At 45.4% G+C, this 17,059-nt stretch overlaps 1 protein-coding gene across 1 annotated transcript in view; it reads left to right on the forward strand.

Moving 5' to 3' along the window:
* The window catches only part of RBPMS (RNA binding protein, mRNA processing factor), a 78,780-nt gene that overhangs the window by 56,413 nt on the left and 5,308 nt on the right, over window positions 1-17,059 (forward strand). Inside the window, 1 exon segment of the mRNA XM_081894797.1 lies at window positions 13,158-13,227. Within this exon segment, the coding sequence (XP_081750923.1) occupies window positions 13,158-13,220 (63 nt within the window). The 3' untranslated portion in view covers window positions 13,221-13,227.

The following is a 17,059-nucleotide window of genomic DNA, read 5'->3' on the forward strand; positions in this document are numbered from 1 at the left end:
CCAAGGCTTCCTGCGCTCAATCAGAAGCTGCAGAAGCAACGTCCAACGTTTGGGTTCCAAAGAACGTTCGCAAACCAGAACACTCACTTCCGGGTTTGCGGCATTTGGGAGCCAAAACGTTCGAGTCGCAAGGCTTGGTTGACAACCAAGGTACGACTGTAGTTTTAAATTCTAGTAGGAGGATGTTAGCACAGTTTGGTGAGGACTGAACACAACATAACCACTAGGTTAGGTTGGGGGTCGGGCAGGGAGCAGGTTTTCACATAGAGATGAAATACGGTTCTAAAACTGAGAACTTTAGGAGACCTCAAGTAAATATCTCATCCCCTAAATCCCGACTAGGTGTTGTGTTTATTCCAGCCTCAGGAATTATGATCAAGTCCTAGTGTTTACAGCTTGATGAGCGCTCTTAATCTTCTTTAGTGCCTGGATTCATGGACCTTGGTAAATTCTGTGGCCACATGGACCATAGTTAAGATAGCCAGACCTCACTCTGTATGGTGAAGCATGATAATATCATCTGATGCTTCTTTAATCCAGGCCATATCTCTTCTTAAAGTCCATCACTGGTAATCAGCCTGAATGCGCCCAGTGTTATATAGCATTGTTGAAACTTAAGTGACCTGACTTGGGAGTCCAGCGCAAGCTGCTCAGTGCTCTTGAAAAGAAGTATGCAGTGTGCATTATTAAAAGACAGGAATAAAGGTTTGGCCAGGCTAGCTTATGCCATGATTGATTGATTGACTGATGTTGCAATGTGCATAATTTCTGGCCTCACCTGTAAAGATTACAAGGAGATAATACAACTTTAAATCTTTTGAATGGAATGCCTTCTGGCAGTTTTTTTTTGTCTCCCATGAATATTGTCTGCGGCTAAACCAGTTCATCCTACATGAGTGCAAAAGGGCAGGTCCCTACCCAGATAGTTGACAATCTGTAATTTGTCATGAGGAAACCACAGAGGAAGGGGAGGAAAGTGGAGACAGGACTTAACAAGGGGAAGAATGTGTCTTATTCCAATGGCGAAGCCTTGGACTTAGTTACAGTGGCATGTGGGGACCAGGGGTTTTCTGAAGCTTTCCCTGGAACAGTAATCCTGAACCAGGGCATTTAGGCAAGGGCTTAGCTTTGAAGGCACACGAAGCTATTGCTAACCAGTTGTGTGTGTATGTGGTTAAAAAAAAATCTTACAGCAGAAGTCAAACCTATTTGAAGTTAGGCACCATCATTCTGCTTTGCTTGTTTCTCCTAGAACGGGGTGGCCAACTCCCAAGAGACTGCGATCTCCTCACAGAATTAGAAATTTGCAGTGATCTACCCCCTTTTGGGGGGTTCAGGTCAAAGTTGTTGAGCCTTTTTTACCAGTAGATCACAATCGACCTGTTGGACATCCCTGTCATAGAACACTACATTTTCTTACCTTAATTGAAAATCTAGTGGAAGACAAGATGCTTGAAAATGTCCCTTTCCTAAAATTTCCCCACTCTGAAGCCTGAGTCTCTCTTCTTGGTTAAAAGTAGTAAGCACCCTTTTTATTTTTTGAGAGGCACTTTCGTTGCTGGAGAGGCAGCCACCTAGGAGGCCATTAGGGTTCTCTGAGTGGTCCTTGGCCCACGGTCTGTAGCTAAACCAGTTCATCCTACAAGAGTGCAAAAGGGCAGGTCCCGAACCTGCAATATACACACCAAGAAGCAGATATCTTATTCTTTTCTAGCACATTAGATAGCTCAGGTTCTCGTGTCAGCTGGCTGGGCTGGAAGTCACAGGGCAAGTCTCGCAACCCTCATTTTCAGGGATGGCCCCAGCTTTGCAGAGGCGGGGATGGTGTGTATTCTCCTCTGCAATTTTCCAGCCGGGTTGTGCTAACGTAATATACAAAACTGAACATGAAGACGGGAGTATGATGGCATTCTGGAGGAAATGAAACCCTTGCCCAAGCCACAGCCTTCTTCCTCTTAAAAGAGAATAAAAGTTGCAGCCTGAAAACTTGGGGAAAGAATAAATGAGAACATAACCAGAGCTTGAGGAAAACAGTTTCTGACATGGAGGGAAAGGGGAAATAAGCTTCAAATGGAACACTATCTTTTATTCACGACCTGCAGTGGGGCGGACTGCGAGCGCACGACTGAAAATAACCCCCCCAAGCTCCACACCTCTCTGGCAAAGTGGGAGGCAAGAATGCCAAGTAATGTATGTTCTGTCACAAGGACTTTTTCTGCTCGCTGAACCTTGCTGCCTGGGACTCCTAATGGCCCCTGAGAGCCGGCGCACTCTAGTTAAAAATTAACAAACAAAGGGAGGGAAAAGTAATTAAATATGGATGGCAGTAATCGCTGAGGAGCATGTCTGGCCCGAACTGCTGCACGCTTGAGTGCTCCCGTGCAGCTTGGCACATCCTGCAAGTTTAGAAGAACCCTGCGGTGAGCTTCCCGGGAAGATTTGCCCATTAAATCTTCGGGGAGAGGCAGCTGTGCTAGGAGGGGATGGGCGAGAGCGCAAGACTTTCAGGCGGACACAATGGGAGACCTGTGGCACAAGCTTGAGGAGTGATGGAATGGCGTCCAGGGAGGAATTTAAAAGGGCAGGTCCTTCTTGGCAGCATCTTTCCTCAAAATAAAAGGCTTTCCGTAAGGTGTTGCAGATCCCTTGCATTGCATTGTAAGGGCTGCAGAGTCAACATGCATTGCAAAGCTGGGTGTGTGAGTGTTTATTGTGGATCGCCTTGCTGCAAACTTCTTGTCTTTATCAGGTTTGGTCTGTTCTTCCTCTTCCTGAAAGTATTCCATTACTGAAGGATTTGTCTCTTCTCAAGCCCACCACTTTCCAATCTCTCTTTTTACTCTTTCCCTTCTGCCTTCTCCACTCCACACTTAATTCTTTTACATGCGTGAATGAACTTCCTCTACCCCACGCCATCCCTAAATGAACAACTGTTGAACTGCTCCAGGCAGCAAAACAAACTAATCCGTAACTTGCACTTTCTAAGAGCTCTGAACGTTCAGGGGACAAGGCGTACAGTTTGTAGTGCTTCTGACTTCCACACGCCAGGCCATATTAGGGTACTTTGAACTGTGATCTCCCTCCACAACAGGCCCACACTGACGACAAAGATTCTAGCTGGGTGGTTTCCTGCCTTTGCTGAGAAAGCCATTTCCGAGCTTAGGGAGGAGAGGGGGTTGCGGGCTAACCCCTTCCACACACGCGGGGGCTGGCCTTTTGCCCCCGCGAGAACAGGGAATCCCCGGGCATGCCTTCGACCCTGCCCGCCTATTTAAGGCCAGGCACGCCCGGGGACCGCCCTCTTTCCCCTTTCCAGCTTAGCGTTTTTTTCCCATCCCACCCACCCGTTAGGCTTAGCTAGCTATGACCTTGCTATGGACTCCGGTTGGTCGCCGCAAGGGCCCTGGTAGGAATTTTTCCAATTTGGCGCACTTCTAGCCTCTTGGTTTTTTCGCCTACCTCGTAGCAAACGTCACAACTTTCGCGGTATTGGCGGTTAGGCATTGGCAGGGGGTTGAATTGTTATGCAAATGAATGGGGGGAAGGAAGCGCCATCACCTTCCCCCAATGAAAAGGGTAGTCCGGTAGAGGACTCCGGGGGGTGTTGCCTTGTCCGAAACCTAGGGAGGTAAGGGCCTCCGGCACGCCCCCGAGCGGTGACACCCGTGGGAATCCTAGTTGGTGTACTTCAACAGGACTCCCACGGCTTGTGGATAACCCTTCCCGGTCTCCATGCCGGGTAGTCGATAGGAGCCAATGCCTAAGGCCAATACCTTTCAATTCTACAATCAATAAAGTTGTGGCCTTTTTATGCCCATTAACCTTAAATAATGTGTCCAGTGTCTTCATTTCACATGGGGGAGGGGACTTGCCACGCAATGGGAGCTTGGGATTGCTTGGGAAGATAACACTTCTGACTTCCTGGGTAGATAGCAGTTTTAGCACCTAATACACTTACCCCAACACTTGGGATTTTTGCAGGTAGCTGCGTGTCATTTACATTTTACCTTTACCCTGTAGCAATGGTTACAGATAGGTAGCCGTGTTGGTCTGCCATAGTCAAAACAAAATAATTTCCTTCCAGTAGCACCTTAAAGACCAACTAAGCTAGTTCTTGGTATGAGCTTTCGTGTGCATGCACACTTCTTCAGATACACTGAAACAGAAGTCACCAGACCCTTCTATATAGTGAGAAGGTGGGGAGGGGTATTACTCAGAAGGGTGGTGGGAATGGGTGATTGGCAGATAGCCAATGCTTTTTCCTGTAAGACCTATTGCAGTGGTTAAGAGTCGTCAACAGGCTCATCACAGCTATCTGCCAATCACCCACTCCCACCACCCTTCTGAGTAATACCCCTCCCCACCTTCTCACTATATAGAAGGGTCTGGAAACTTCTGTTTCAGTGTATCTGAAGAAGTGTGCATGCACACGAAAGCTCATACCAAGAACTAACTTAGTTGGTCTTTAAGGTGCTACTGGAAGGAATTTTTTTTTTTTGCCTGTAGCAATGGTGAGGCTTAGCATCACAGCTGTCAGTCTTCCAGCCAAGGTGGGCTGTTAATGCATCAAGCAAAAGATGTATTGACAGCCTGTGCTGCCTTAGTGCTCAGACCTGACCTGGATATGAAATTGAATCCACAGTGAAGTCTAAATCGGAAATATGTAATCGTGTCATTTGCATGTTGCTGGTAGATCTAAATGTACATATTGTGGAGTTGCTGAGATTTCTTCATAGATGTAAAACTGGAATAAAGGTAAAGGTAAAGGGACCCCTTTTAAACTGAGCTGGGGGTGGGAAGAACACTGGCAGGAGCTGAGGAGAATCCGCTTCAGAACAAAAGTCCCCCCTCCTTGGATGAAGATGATAAAATTGAAGAAAAATTAAATGGGGAACATGTTAAACTGGGCACTGTGAGTGCAGTGGCACAGGACAGCAATTCAGAGAGTCGACACAGCACAAGTTAAAATAGTAAAGGTAAAGGTCCAGTTGTGGCTGACTCTGGGGTTGCAGTGCTCATCTCGCTTTATTGGCTGAGGGAGCCGGCGTACAGCTTCTGGGTCATGTCTAAGCTGCTTCTGGCGAACCAGAGCAGCGCACGGAAATGCCGTTTACCTTCCCGCCAGAGTGGTACCTATTTATCTACTTGCACTTTGACATGCTACCGAACTGCTAGGTTGGCAGGAAAACTGGAATAGCACTATCCAAAGTGCATTTCACACTGGATATGTTCCTGCTTTGTTTTCTTCCTGTTTTTAGCCCTACCTACCTCATTTCACATGATGTCATTTCAGCTGCCATTTCATACATTGTCATCACATGTAGATATTCGCTGTTCTGTCCAAAATGACTCCCTGAGCGTCATGCAATTCATAAATTATAGTGTTGGAAGGGACCCCAAGGATCATCAAAGTTCCCATTCAAGAGCAATTGGGCTGCGATAGATGGCTTGTAGGTGTTAGATTGGGCAGGCCATGTACTGTTGTTAGTCCAAGTGCCAGAAAGGTATTTTGTGCTGGCCTCATGGCACTGCAAGCCACTATGTCTTAATCTGCTTTAGCACTTTGAAAGCACATCTGGCGTAAGATGGAAGCAACAAACTCAAAGAAGAGGTGCTTTCTATGGAGAAATTTGGGCATAGCAATGGCTGTGTTGCTTGTGCCGATCCTTCCAGTGTGCCTGGATTAGCAGTGGTTGGTATCCTGAATGTTGCAGGCACTGGCAGCCCACAACCAGAGCACCAGGTAACCCCCCAAACCCATGTGGTCCTCTGCCGTAGAATCTGTTGACAAACCAAGTGATGCCATAGCTAGTTATTACTGTGGTGAGTGGCGGGATATGAACAAGAATAGTTCACTACAAACCAGGCTGTACCATCGATGGGAGGGTGGAATCGAGAGGGGAGTAAGGGCAAGCTTGCACAGTGCCACGTGGGTCTTTCTTGCAAGACAGGCCTTTTGTGCCATAATAGTTGAGCAAATCTCTAGGCAGCTCGCCATTTGTGCAGGGGTTGCATTTGAGATCATCCCATGCATTGGCGGACTGTGCGTAAGTCCCCATTCCTTTCTGCCCAATTTTTGGCCCGCTTCCAGGTCCACAGTGATGACCATGCATCAATCAGATGCATGTAAAAAAGTTGCTGCCTGTTTTCTTGTTGTTTGGGCAGCCCAGGACCTCCATACACTCTGTCCAGGCTTGTGCCCTGGAGAAGGGTACTGTGGGGCTGCTAACACAACAAAAGCAATGTGGGAGGCATCAGTTACAAGTTCCCGGTCTTTGCAGCCACAGCAGGCTCTCAGATTCTCCAGCGGATTAACATCCTCCCTGGAGGTGCCCCCCCCCCGTTATCTTCCATTACAGAAGGATGCGAACAGCTAACGTTGGAGAGGTGGATGTCAGAAAACCGAAATAAAATACAAAATGGCCTTGATAGAATGGTAGACTGCCATTTTTTTATGTGTGGGGAGTTCAATCCTTCTCAAAATGATTAAGGTTTTAAATGACAATTTTAGGTTATATTTTAGTGATCAAGATTTAATATATATTTTTAACTGCTGCTATATCTGTATCGTCTCTGTTATACCCAATTGCAATTCAACGTATTCCTGTTGTGTTTTATGATTTTCCTGATATTCTGAGTAAGCCGGAACTGGTCTGTGACCGTAATAATAAAATTCATTCAATCCTCCTCAGTTTGCACATGCAAGAGGTTTCCCCAAGTACCCAAATGCTGCAAGAAGCAGTATTGAACTCCCTACAAATCAACCAGTGTGTGAGGAGTTGAATCCTGCTTGGTTGCTGTTTGCCATTATGCCACTCCTGTGGGCCATCACTGACAGATGGATGGTACCACTCACACACCAGACCCATCCCTTGATGTCATTATGATGTCAGATGATTGACTGGTGAGTGGTTCTGCCCTCTTGTCAAAATTTGCCCAAGGGGAAAGGGAGGAAGAGATAAAGCCAAAAGCTTCCCTACCCCTGTGATGAGAGGTAATAGTTCAATTTGACTGTGTGCTTGTCAAATCTTATCTGGACTGCTGCATCCAATTCTTGGTACCAAACTTGGAGACAAACTGGAGTTACTTCAAAGGGGGCAGTGAAGATGGCTGGTGGGAAAGCAGTCCTGTGCAGAAAGATTGAAGGACAGAAGACTTGAGGAGAGATGTCATAGCACTCTTCAAAATACTTGAATGGCTCTTAGATATAGAAGAAAGACTCATTCAAGACTAGATTTAATGTTGCTTAACTTACAAGGGATGGGGCGCGGGTGGCGCTGTGGGTTAAACCACAGAGCCTAGGACTTGCCGATCAGAAGGTTGGCGGTTCGAATCCCTGCAACAGATTGAGCTCCCATTGCTCGGTCCCTGCTCCTGCCAACCTAGCAGTTCGAACGCACATCAAAGTGCAAGTAGATAAATAGGTACTGCTCCGGCGGGAAGGTAAACACTGTTTCCATGCGCTGCTCTGGTTCTGACCACATGACCCGGAAGCAGAAAAGTGAGATGAGCGTCACATCCTCACAGTTGGTCACGACTGGACCTAATGGCCAGGGGTCCCCATTACCTTTACCTAACTTACAAGGGTGTAAATTTGGCTTGAATATTAGGAGAAACTTGCTGATGGTAAGAGCAGCTAAAAATCGAAACTTCTTAGAAGTCAGGGGGGCAGGCCTCTTCCTTGCCTGAGATTTTAAAACAAGCTGGATGGTCATTGGCTGGGGACGCTTCCCCCCAGTTGTACTGCAGGGTTGGAGTCAAATGGTGCCATTTAAGGAAAAGTGAGCATTCAAATTCACACTTGTTCCATGTCTTCTGTCTCCTTTCCTCCCGCTCTCCCTGCCTCTCAAGTACTGGGTTTGTAATATTGCTAATCAGGCAGATTAATCTATTTTTAAAACTTTTGATCAAGTAACAAGGCTCCCTGATTAACTAGGCAAACGTAAGTGTATTTAATTTTTTTAAAAAGCCACACACCATTTTAGGAAAGTTGTTCACCGTTTTCTTGAACACACGAGGAGATGCCTCTTTGATTAATTAAGGATGGTGCTTGCTGCTTCATCTAAAAGCATGCATTGCCCCTCAAAACTATTTTTATCCCTTCGCTCACATGGGCACATTTAATTCTCATTGGATTCATTTAAGTTGGTGACAAGCCCTGTCAGATGTACAGATCGTACAGTATTGACTGGCCCAACAGACCTAGAGGCAGAAAACTCTGTAAGTAAAGGCCTCCTCATAATGTTTTTTCCTCCCTTTGCATTTCTTCAGTGAAACTGAGTTGGAAAAGGGTCAGCTGGCGGTTCAGGACACTGTAGCAGTTTCTGCCAGGACTGCTTTGCACGCCGCACCATTAAGCATAGCCTTTAAGACTTCTGAAGCATGAACGAGACAAGCAAATGTTTTGAAAAGACTTGTGTGTCGCGCAGGACTGGCTTGCTTCCCTGTCAAATGTACATGTGGGTCTGTTCCTGGGTGTAGTGGGGAATAGCCCCAAGGAATTATGGGAGTTACTTGGGTTCTGTACAACCTCTTGGTCAGAGACTTCAGGGATACGGCTTGCGTCAAGGTGTAAAGAAGCCCCCTTTCCCCGCCATTTCACTTGTGTACATGACCTCCCACACCAACACCACTGTTCAGTTAAATAGGTGGCTGTTCTTCTAAACTAGCCTGCCGCTTGCCTTGCCATACCAAGCAGAAAAATCATGGAACTTACTCATGGTAATTACAAAGGTGTGTGAGAGAGGGGTGTAGGTGCTGGTGGAGGAAACTACCTTGCGTTCTTTCTCTGAGGCGTAGCTGCTAGAGAAAAAAGTATGTTGGGTGGGAGCAGAGCAGAAGGGGTACCATGTTCAGAACTCTTTCCCTAGGCATGTTTGCATGGCACTGTCATTACAGTTTTTAGGGCCCAGATGAATCCCTCTTTGTCGTGTGAATTTTTGACAGCATTTCAGATCCTTGTGGACTTTTGCTATTTGTGTTGCAGCGGCAACTAGGACCGCTCCATTTGCTTGTTACATTGCATTGCTGTTGCAGTGAAGTAATGCTTTTGTCCCAGAAGTCTTCTGTTTGTTTGTTTGAAACGAGAGACAGAAATAGTTTAAATGTTCACTTGTCTTTCACCACTGCATTTGTACATGACCCATATCTTTAAGAAAAGAATCATCTGCACAAGTCTTAGACTGCAATCCTATACGCTCCTGAGATTGATTTCCAGTGTTGAAGCCAGTGGGACATTCATCTGAATAGAAGGCGCACCTAAGATTTCACCATGGGTGGGTTTGGAATTAGGCACCCAAACCATAGTATGGCTTTGAATTCATTAATAATATTTAAATTTTATTTATTTTTATTTGTACCCTGCCTATCTGGCTGGGTTGCCTCAGCCACTTGGGGTGGATTCCAACACATATAAAAGCATAATAAAATGCAAAACATTAATGCTGACAATCTAATCCAATATAAAAAGTCACAATAACTTTAAACAGCTTATATCGACAAAGCAACATGCAACAATCCACCAGAATCTAATAGTAAAACCGTAAAGTTAAACATCAGCGCATAATAATCAGTTTACACTTATCAACCACAATAGAGAATTGCCAATCTATAATCAATAAAAATAACAGCAAATCGCAATGCATAAAATACCACAAAACATACAAAACCATGTAAAATGGTAAAATTGAGTGACAAGGACACACAACTTATAAAACTGTTTGTTTTTTTTAAATACAGTGGTACCTCAGGATGCAAACGGGATCTGTTCCGGAGCCCCGTTCGCATCCTGAAGCGAACGCAACCCGTGCCTGTGTGTCGCGATTTGCCGCTTCCGCGCATGACATCATTTTGAGCGTATGCACGAGTGGTGAAACCCGGAAGTAGAGCGCTACATTACTTCCGGGTTGCCGCGGAGCGTAACCTGAAAACGCTCAACCGGAAGCACATTTAACCCAAGGTATGACTGTATACCTGAACTCCTCTCCTCCCAGCTTCTGCTGCTGTTCTCAAACTCATGGTCTGGGAAAGTCTTCCAGGGCTGGAGTGTGTGGCAGGGCAGATGGAAACGCCATTGCCTGGTGAAGAATTCATTAATGTCTTTTGCTGCAGTTTCAGAGCAAGGAGAAGCGGGTGGAGGGGTATGACTGAGAGAGCTCCCTCTTGTGGTGAACTGAATTCCGCCCCCTGATAGATTCTGCAGCCATAGTGATGAAGGTTTGGGATTATAGCGCTCTTTCCCAAACCAACTGAACTTGGCTCTTTGGAACTTGCTGTATGTTCCCGCCACACTTCTAATTGCTACATGATAAAAAATAATCTTAGGATCAGTCTCCAGCTTTGCCCTCTTGCCTGACTTAAGCCCTACTCATTTGCGCTCATTAGAACTCAGAAGAGGCCAGCTGCTCTAAATGGAAGGGTAGGCTTTGTGCAGCTTGGACAAAGATGGTGCAAGGAGGTAATTGGACTTGTCATCTAGGCATTGACTTGTAGGGCAGGAGCTCTTTCTTGGTCCTGTTTAGGGGTCTTGTAGGGTTTGCTTAAGGGACGCGGGTGGCGCTGTGGGTTAAACCACAGAGCCCAGGACTTGCCGATCAGAAGGTTGGCTTTTCAAATCCCCGCGACGGGGTGAGCTCCCGTTGCTCGGTCCCTGTTCCTGCCAACCTAGCAGTTCAAAAGCACGTCAAAGTGCAAGTAAATAAATAGATACCGCTCCAGCGGGAAGGTAAATGGTGTTTCCGTGCGCTGCTCTGGTTCGCCAGAAGCGGCTTAGTCATGCTGGCCACATGACCTGTATGCCGGCTCCCTCGGCCAGTAAAGCAAGATGAGCGCCGCAACCCCAGAGTCGTCCACGACTGGACCTAATGGTCAGGGGTCCCTTTACCTTTACTAGGGTTTGCTTCCGGTAAGGCACTCCCTTTCCCAGAGTCCTTATGAGTCTTCTTCCCCCACCAACCTTCTTGTCTTGCAGTTGAGAATTTTCAGAGTATACTGTTGAAAAGTTAGTGGTAGTCAGACTGGATTCACCCCCCCCCCCCCGAAATCACACATGAGAATTGCTAAGGGTCTTGCTAGACCACTTCCTTTTGTAGCAATTGCAATACACTCTGCTAGATACTGTATGGTTTTTAATTTTATTTCTATTGCTCCTTATATTTTTGTATCTTACTGCATTACAATTTGAATTCCATAGCTTCCCAAGTGTGATAAAATAAGAGACAAGTGGTAAAATACAACGAAAAACCAGTGCGAATTAATGTGATAGTTGATGTGCTATCTCCTGCCTTCAGCCACAAATCCACAGACTTGTCGTGGAGCACCTGAACGATGCTTGTGGACAATTGGTGGTTCGTGGGCCAGTTTGGCAGCCCTTTCACTATACGATCTTGGTGAAACTCTCAGTAAATGGACTCCTACAAATAAAAATGAACGTGCCTGTTTTGTTTAAAATAAGGAGGCAAGGCATATTGCATGCCTACAAATTTTATAATGAACATTTGTTTTCTTAAAAATCCTTGCTTCGGGAAATGTTTGTGTGTACACATGCGATAGAGAATATATATATCACACTTTGAAATTAGCATAGCCCTACTGAAACCACCAGCACAACTTGAAGGCTTTGATTCATTTTGGCTGCTTTCTCACTTGCATCTGTTTTGATGGGATGGGTGGTGTCAATTGCCAGGAAATGTCTAAATTTATAAGTATTGTTGGGGTCTGGATGGGCCGGGTATGGCATCCGAAGAATGTTTGGTCTAGTTCAGCTCTCAAATCCGCTCCAATTTCCCGATAGTGACCCAGGGACTAGAGGTGTTTTGCTGCAAAACCTGACAACTTTCCACGGGTGGTGTGGCTTGGGAATAGAGTTGGTGTCGTCTTATTTCAATTTATATTAATTTTGTATCTTTCTTTTGGGGTTTTGTATATAAAATGTAGAAAAAATTCTCCTATAATAATTTAAAGCTATTTTGCTGTATGAGTGGAACTGTGGGTGCCTCTAGTGCCCTATCTTGATTTTAAAACTTATAAGGAACTCTCCTGTGGCACTTGGGGACCTGTGATCTTTGTCTCCATTCTAGAAAATGTCAAGAGGGGCATGTTCTTGTGTGTGCCCAGTGATCTTCCATCTGGTCCCACTAGTGCAGACGTCCTCACCTTGGTGTCTTCTAGTTGTTGCTGGACTCCAACTCCCATCAGCCTCAGCCAGCATGGCCAATGGTCAGGAACGATGGGAGCTGTTGCCCAACAACATTGGAGGGCACCAGGTTGTGGGGAAACGGCTCAAGGTAAGAGGCACAGTACGAAAGTGGGTCATGTCAGGACAGACACCTGCCATTTCCCTTGAGCTTCTAATGGTATTGGGTTGCTCTTGATTTCATCTGTTCAGTTTTAAAGCTACAATAGTGTGTGTGTGCTTATTTTTATTATAAGAGATAAAAAGGAAACACACACACACACAAACAAACAAACACAAAGTAACAGTGCCAAAAGGAAACAGTGGAGACATCAAAATGAACTTTCGAGTAGCCTGGAAAACGAAGACAGATGGGTGGGGTATGTATGTATGTATACATAAATAAATGTAAATATAAAGTCATCCTCAGGACACTGGGACACAATTGAATAACACAAAAAATTGTAGACAAAATAAATGCTTAAAAAAAGGATAAATGATAAAAAAGACTTTACATAATTACAAGGGTGAAAAAATATATATTACAGAACAGCCGTGTACAGTGCTTCTTCCGTCTCCAGATTTACGATGTATAAAACTTACAGAATTCATGTATTCTGTATGAACAGGTGCCATTCTAATCTCTCTTTATCATAGTGGAGAGTCCAGTAGTTAATAAAACAATTCCATCTCTCTACTAGGTCGTCTGCTCCTTCGTCCTTCCCTCCTCCTTACTAGGTCTGTCAGTTTATCCATAAGGCCAGTGTTGTTATGGTATTCTTTTGTTAATCTTCCAGCTTTGCTTAGCTGCCTTGGGGCATCTGCAAGAAGGTGGGATGTAAATTTCAAATTAATTTAGATGCAAGAACGGGTTGCTTGAGATTCAAAGGTGAGTCCTGCATCCGAGGAGGCTGAGGGCCGCTCTTATAAATGCCTTCCAAGTCTTGTCTCTCACTTTTGTTTTGATTTTTTTCTCTCTCTCCAGATGCGCTGGCTCCCTCCCTCAGAGGCTACTTCTCAGGGCTGGAAGTCCCGTCAGTTCTGCTGAATACTGTGTAAGTGGATGAGAGAGACCTTGTGAAAATGCTCCAGATTAGCACAAGAGGGAGCACAAGCGCTGTGTTGTTTTTGTTTTCTTCACTTCCTCTGTCTCATATGGATCGGTGGGAGGCTTGTGGCTACTTTCATTCTCTGCTTGTCATGCAGTCTTCGGCCTGAAATTAGTCCTTCTATACTGGTTGCAGGTAGTCTCCCTCCATGCCGCTGCCACCCCCCTCCTCCCTGCAATCTCCTTTCTGAGAAAAATATTCAACTTTTTTAGGATGAAAGGGAGCTGGTTCATGCTGTTGACCAAACTCTTTTATCGTTTTCTGTACCCCTTTCTCCCACAAACACATTTAAAAGAGTATAGGATGTCAGTCAGCCCAAGGCCTGTTTGAAGAGGAACGTTTTTGCCTGGCTCCTAGTGAAGGTGCCAGCCGAACCTCCCTGGGGAGAGCATTCCACAAACAGGGAGCCACTGCAGAGAAGGCCCCGTTCTCGAATTGCCACCCTCCAGACCACTCAAGGAGGAGGTGCATGAAGAAGGGTCTCAGAAGATGCTATCAGGGGCTGGATAGGTTCACATGGAGAGAGGCGGTCATTGACGTATTGTGGTCCTGAGCCATTTAAGGTTCAAATCCAGCACTTTGAATTGATGTTCCCTTTGCCTTGGGTGGCAGCGATTAGTGTCTGCATAGTCACACATCACCCACCTCTACCGTTTCTTTCAGGGGCATAAATAATACCTTAAGTGTAGATGAAGAAGAGTTGGGATTTGATACCCCGCTTTATCACTAACCTAAGGAGTCTCAAAGCAACTAACATTCTCCTTCCCTTCCTCCCCCCCAACAAACACTCTGTGAGGTGAGTGGGGCTGAGAGACTTCAGAGAAGTGTGACTAGCCCAAGGTCACCTAGCAGCTGCATATGGAGGAGCGGGGAAGCGAACCCGGTGCCCCAGATTATGAGTCTACCGCTCTTAACCACTACACCACACTGCATTTATTTGTTACTTTCCTCCTGCGATATGTGGGAGGGATCCTCAAGACTCTGGGACTGACCCCAGAGTCTGATTGGATAGCTGAGTGAGCGGTAAAAATACACTCCATGGGGTTTGTGTCCAAAACACAAAAAACTCCTTTGACCCTCTGAAGATAAAAGCAACCAACATGCAGCCTCTCGGTCTCCTCCTGCTTTTCTGTAAAGCAGCAGAGAGCAATAGACCAATAATCTTCCCTCCCTGTTTTTCGTCCCATTTCAGCCAAAGAAAACAAATCTGCTGTTCTTAAAAATTAATGAAAACTTCACTGGCTGCACATCAAAGTTGGAGAGCTGTAAATCAGTGGGGTTATTAAAGGACATGAGTTTTGAGGGTGAAAGATGCATGCGGAGCTGCATGCTGCAAACGAGTTGGGATGACTTGAAAACTAAACCAGCAAGGACAGAAAGTAGTGAGGCCGAACTGATGGGAGAGAACTGCAAAATTTGTTTCCTTACAGAATGCTGGTCCCAGAACCTCAGGAAGCACTTCATACGCCAAAGTTCTGGTTGCTCTAGAACAGTGTTCTTTAAGCCTTCTATTGGCAGAGAACACTTTCCATATCAGCTGGGTCTTACTGTGTGTTGCAGAGGACTTTGGGGCATGTCCTAAGTACACCGTCCATTCAGCCAGAGTACTAGCTATATGCCTATTGGGCTTCATTGTCACACATTGTCAGCAGAATATACATCTCTCCCAACACACTCGTTAATCTGTTCATTCAAGGGAATATGAGCAGCGAAGGGCAAGCAGTATGTGATGCCAGTAAAGGTTTGATGATGATGGCAAGCAGTGTTCAGTGAAACTTCTTGTCTTATATTCTGATTTATTAGCTCAGGAAATACATACCCAACGGCCACCCCAGAAAGTTTTGACATTGTTCAGCATCACAGGACAATAGGTGCCTGCTTTACCAACTATTGTACTGTGATGCTGAATAATTTCAAAATTTCGTCCCATATCTGCACTCACAAATCCATTTAATCTTCTGACATCTGAAAACCCAAACCTCATTGTGTGTGGTTAGCAGTACAATGTGCCGCTGTTTTCCTTTAAGAATAAACTCAGCAAATGGCCTTTCCCTAATATAGTGATTTTATCTTCCAAAGCCCAAATTTATCTAGGATTATTGGATTGTGGTGGTTGTTGTTTTTTCCCCCTAGAGAGAGGGAGCCAATGAGTTGTTTTCATACCAGCGTATCAGAGTGAGCAAGAGAGGCATGCAAAAATGACGCTTTAGTCCTTGTGGATTGTTCTCCCCCTTCCAGATGCACGCAGAGCCATATTTGGGAACAGTTCCCTCAGCTGCAAGCTGGCTGCTGCAATAGGAAAGCCTCAGTGAAGAAAGAAAGAAAGAAAGAGTTCACCTCCAATGATTTTGCATGTTATTTGAACAATAAGAGAAGACAAAAGGGTTCTATTTTAAGAAGTGCTGAGACTGATGTAACAAGTCAAGCACCTGCCTCTCTAAGCATTATTAACATGTTTCAACATGTATACATGATGCACTGGCCATAAGAATTTGTTCCCTTGCATGTAGCATTAGTACACTAGAGACGCAGGTGTCCTCAGCGGCTACAGGTGTCTTTTACCAGCTTCACCTGGTAAGACAGATGCAGCCGTTCCTGGAGGACAGCTGGACCATAGTTGTCTGTTATTGGAAACCTCAAAGTTGGATTACTGCAGTGCTCTTGGGGGCGGGAGGCTACCCTTCAGGCTGCAGTTTCAGTTAGGCTGCTTATGGGAGCAAACCTACTGCCAGCAGCCAATCCTGCTACTGAACCAAGTTCAAGATTGAGACTACCTTTTCTCTTATATACCAAGTAGGTCACTGTGTTCTGCAGGGGAGTTTTCCCTCAAAGTCCCCCAAATATCATAAACTTTCTGCACAGTAACTGAAAGGAAGGCTTTCAGTGGGGCTGCCCTTGTTCTGTGACAGGAGCACACTTAACCTGTACTTTACAGAAACAGTAGAAGACCTTGTTTTGTTTTGACAAGCTTATCCATTTGGATGAAAAGGTCTCTGCTTTAGATTTAAAAACCATGCAAAATGGACACCTGCCTTTAGCTGTTGTTTTTGTACTGTTGTTAAAACGATTTTTAGCCGTGTTTTAAGGCATGTTCGTAAATTGTCTTTAAAAAGGTAAAGGTACCCCTGACCATTAGGTCCAGTCTCAGACGACTCTGGGGTTGTGCGCTCATCTCACTCTATAGGCCAAGGGAGACGGAGTTTTGTCCGCAGACAGCTTCTGGTTCATGTGGCCAGCATGACAAAGCCGCTTTTGGCGAACCAGAGCAGCGCACGGAAACACCATTTAGACAAATACAAAAGGTGACTGGCAAATAAATAAATCACCATAATCTCACCCAAAAGGCATTCAGTGGAAAGAGTAGCCATTGAACGGCCTGTCCTTTGGTTAATTTATTGGCTATACTAGCCAAATATAATGACCGTCCCTTGATGTGCAGAGGTAGACTTCCAAAATCCAGATACTGAGGGAAGAAAGGAGGAATAGCCATGGTGTGTTGCTTGTGACCTTCTCAGAAGTATCGAGCTATCCTTTTTATTTAAAACAATGTTTTGGGTGTTGGAGCTGGGGTGCTGGTCAGATTGGGTGAAGGGAGGCTTCTCATGGCCTTTGAAAAACAGGTCAAACTTCAGCAAAAATGGGGCATTTTAAGAAAACATTGTTAATAAAGCTACTGTGCAACTGGGAACACTGGATGGAGGAAGGATTCGATGGGAGTCCAGCTTAGTTGTGGCTTTGGCTGCATAGGAGCATTCTAACCCTGTCCCTAAGCTGAACT

Source organism: Podarcis melisellensis (genome assembly GCF_964234715.1).
Source record: "Podarcis melisellensis genome assembly, chromosome: 17".
Taxonomy (NCBI): domain Eukaryota; kingdom Metazoa; phylum Chordata; class Lepidosauria; order Squamata; family Lacertidae; genus Podarcis; species Podarcis melisellensis.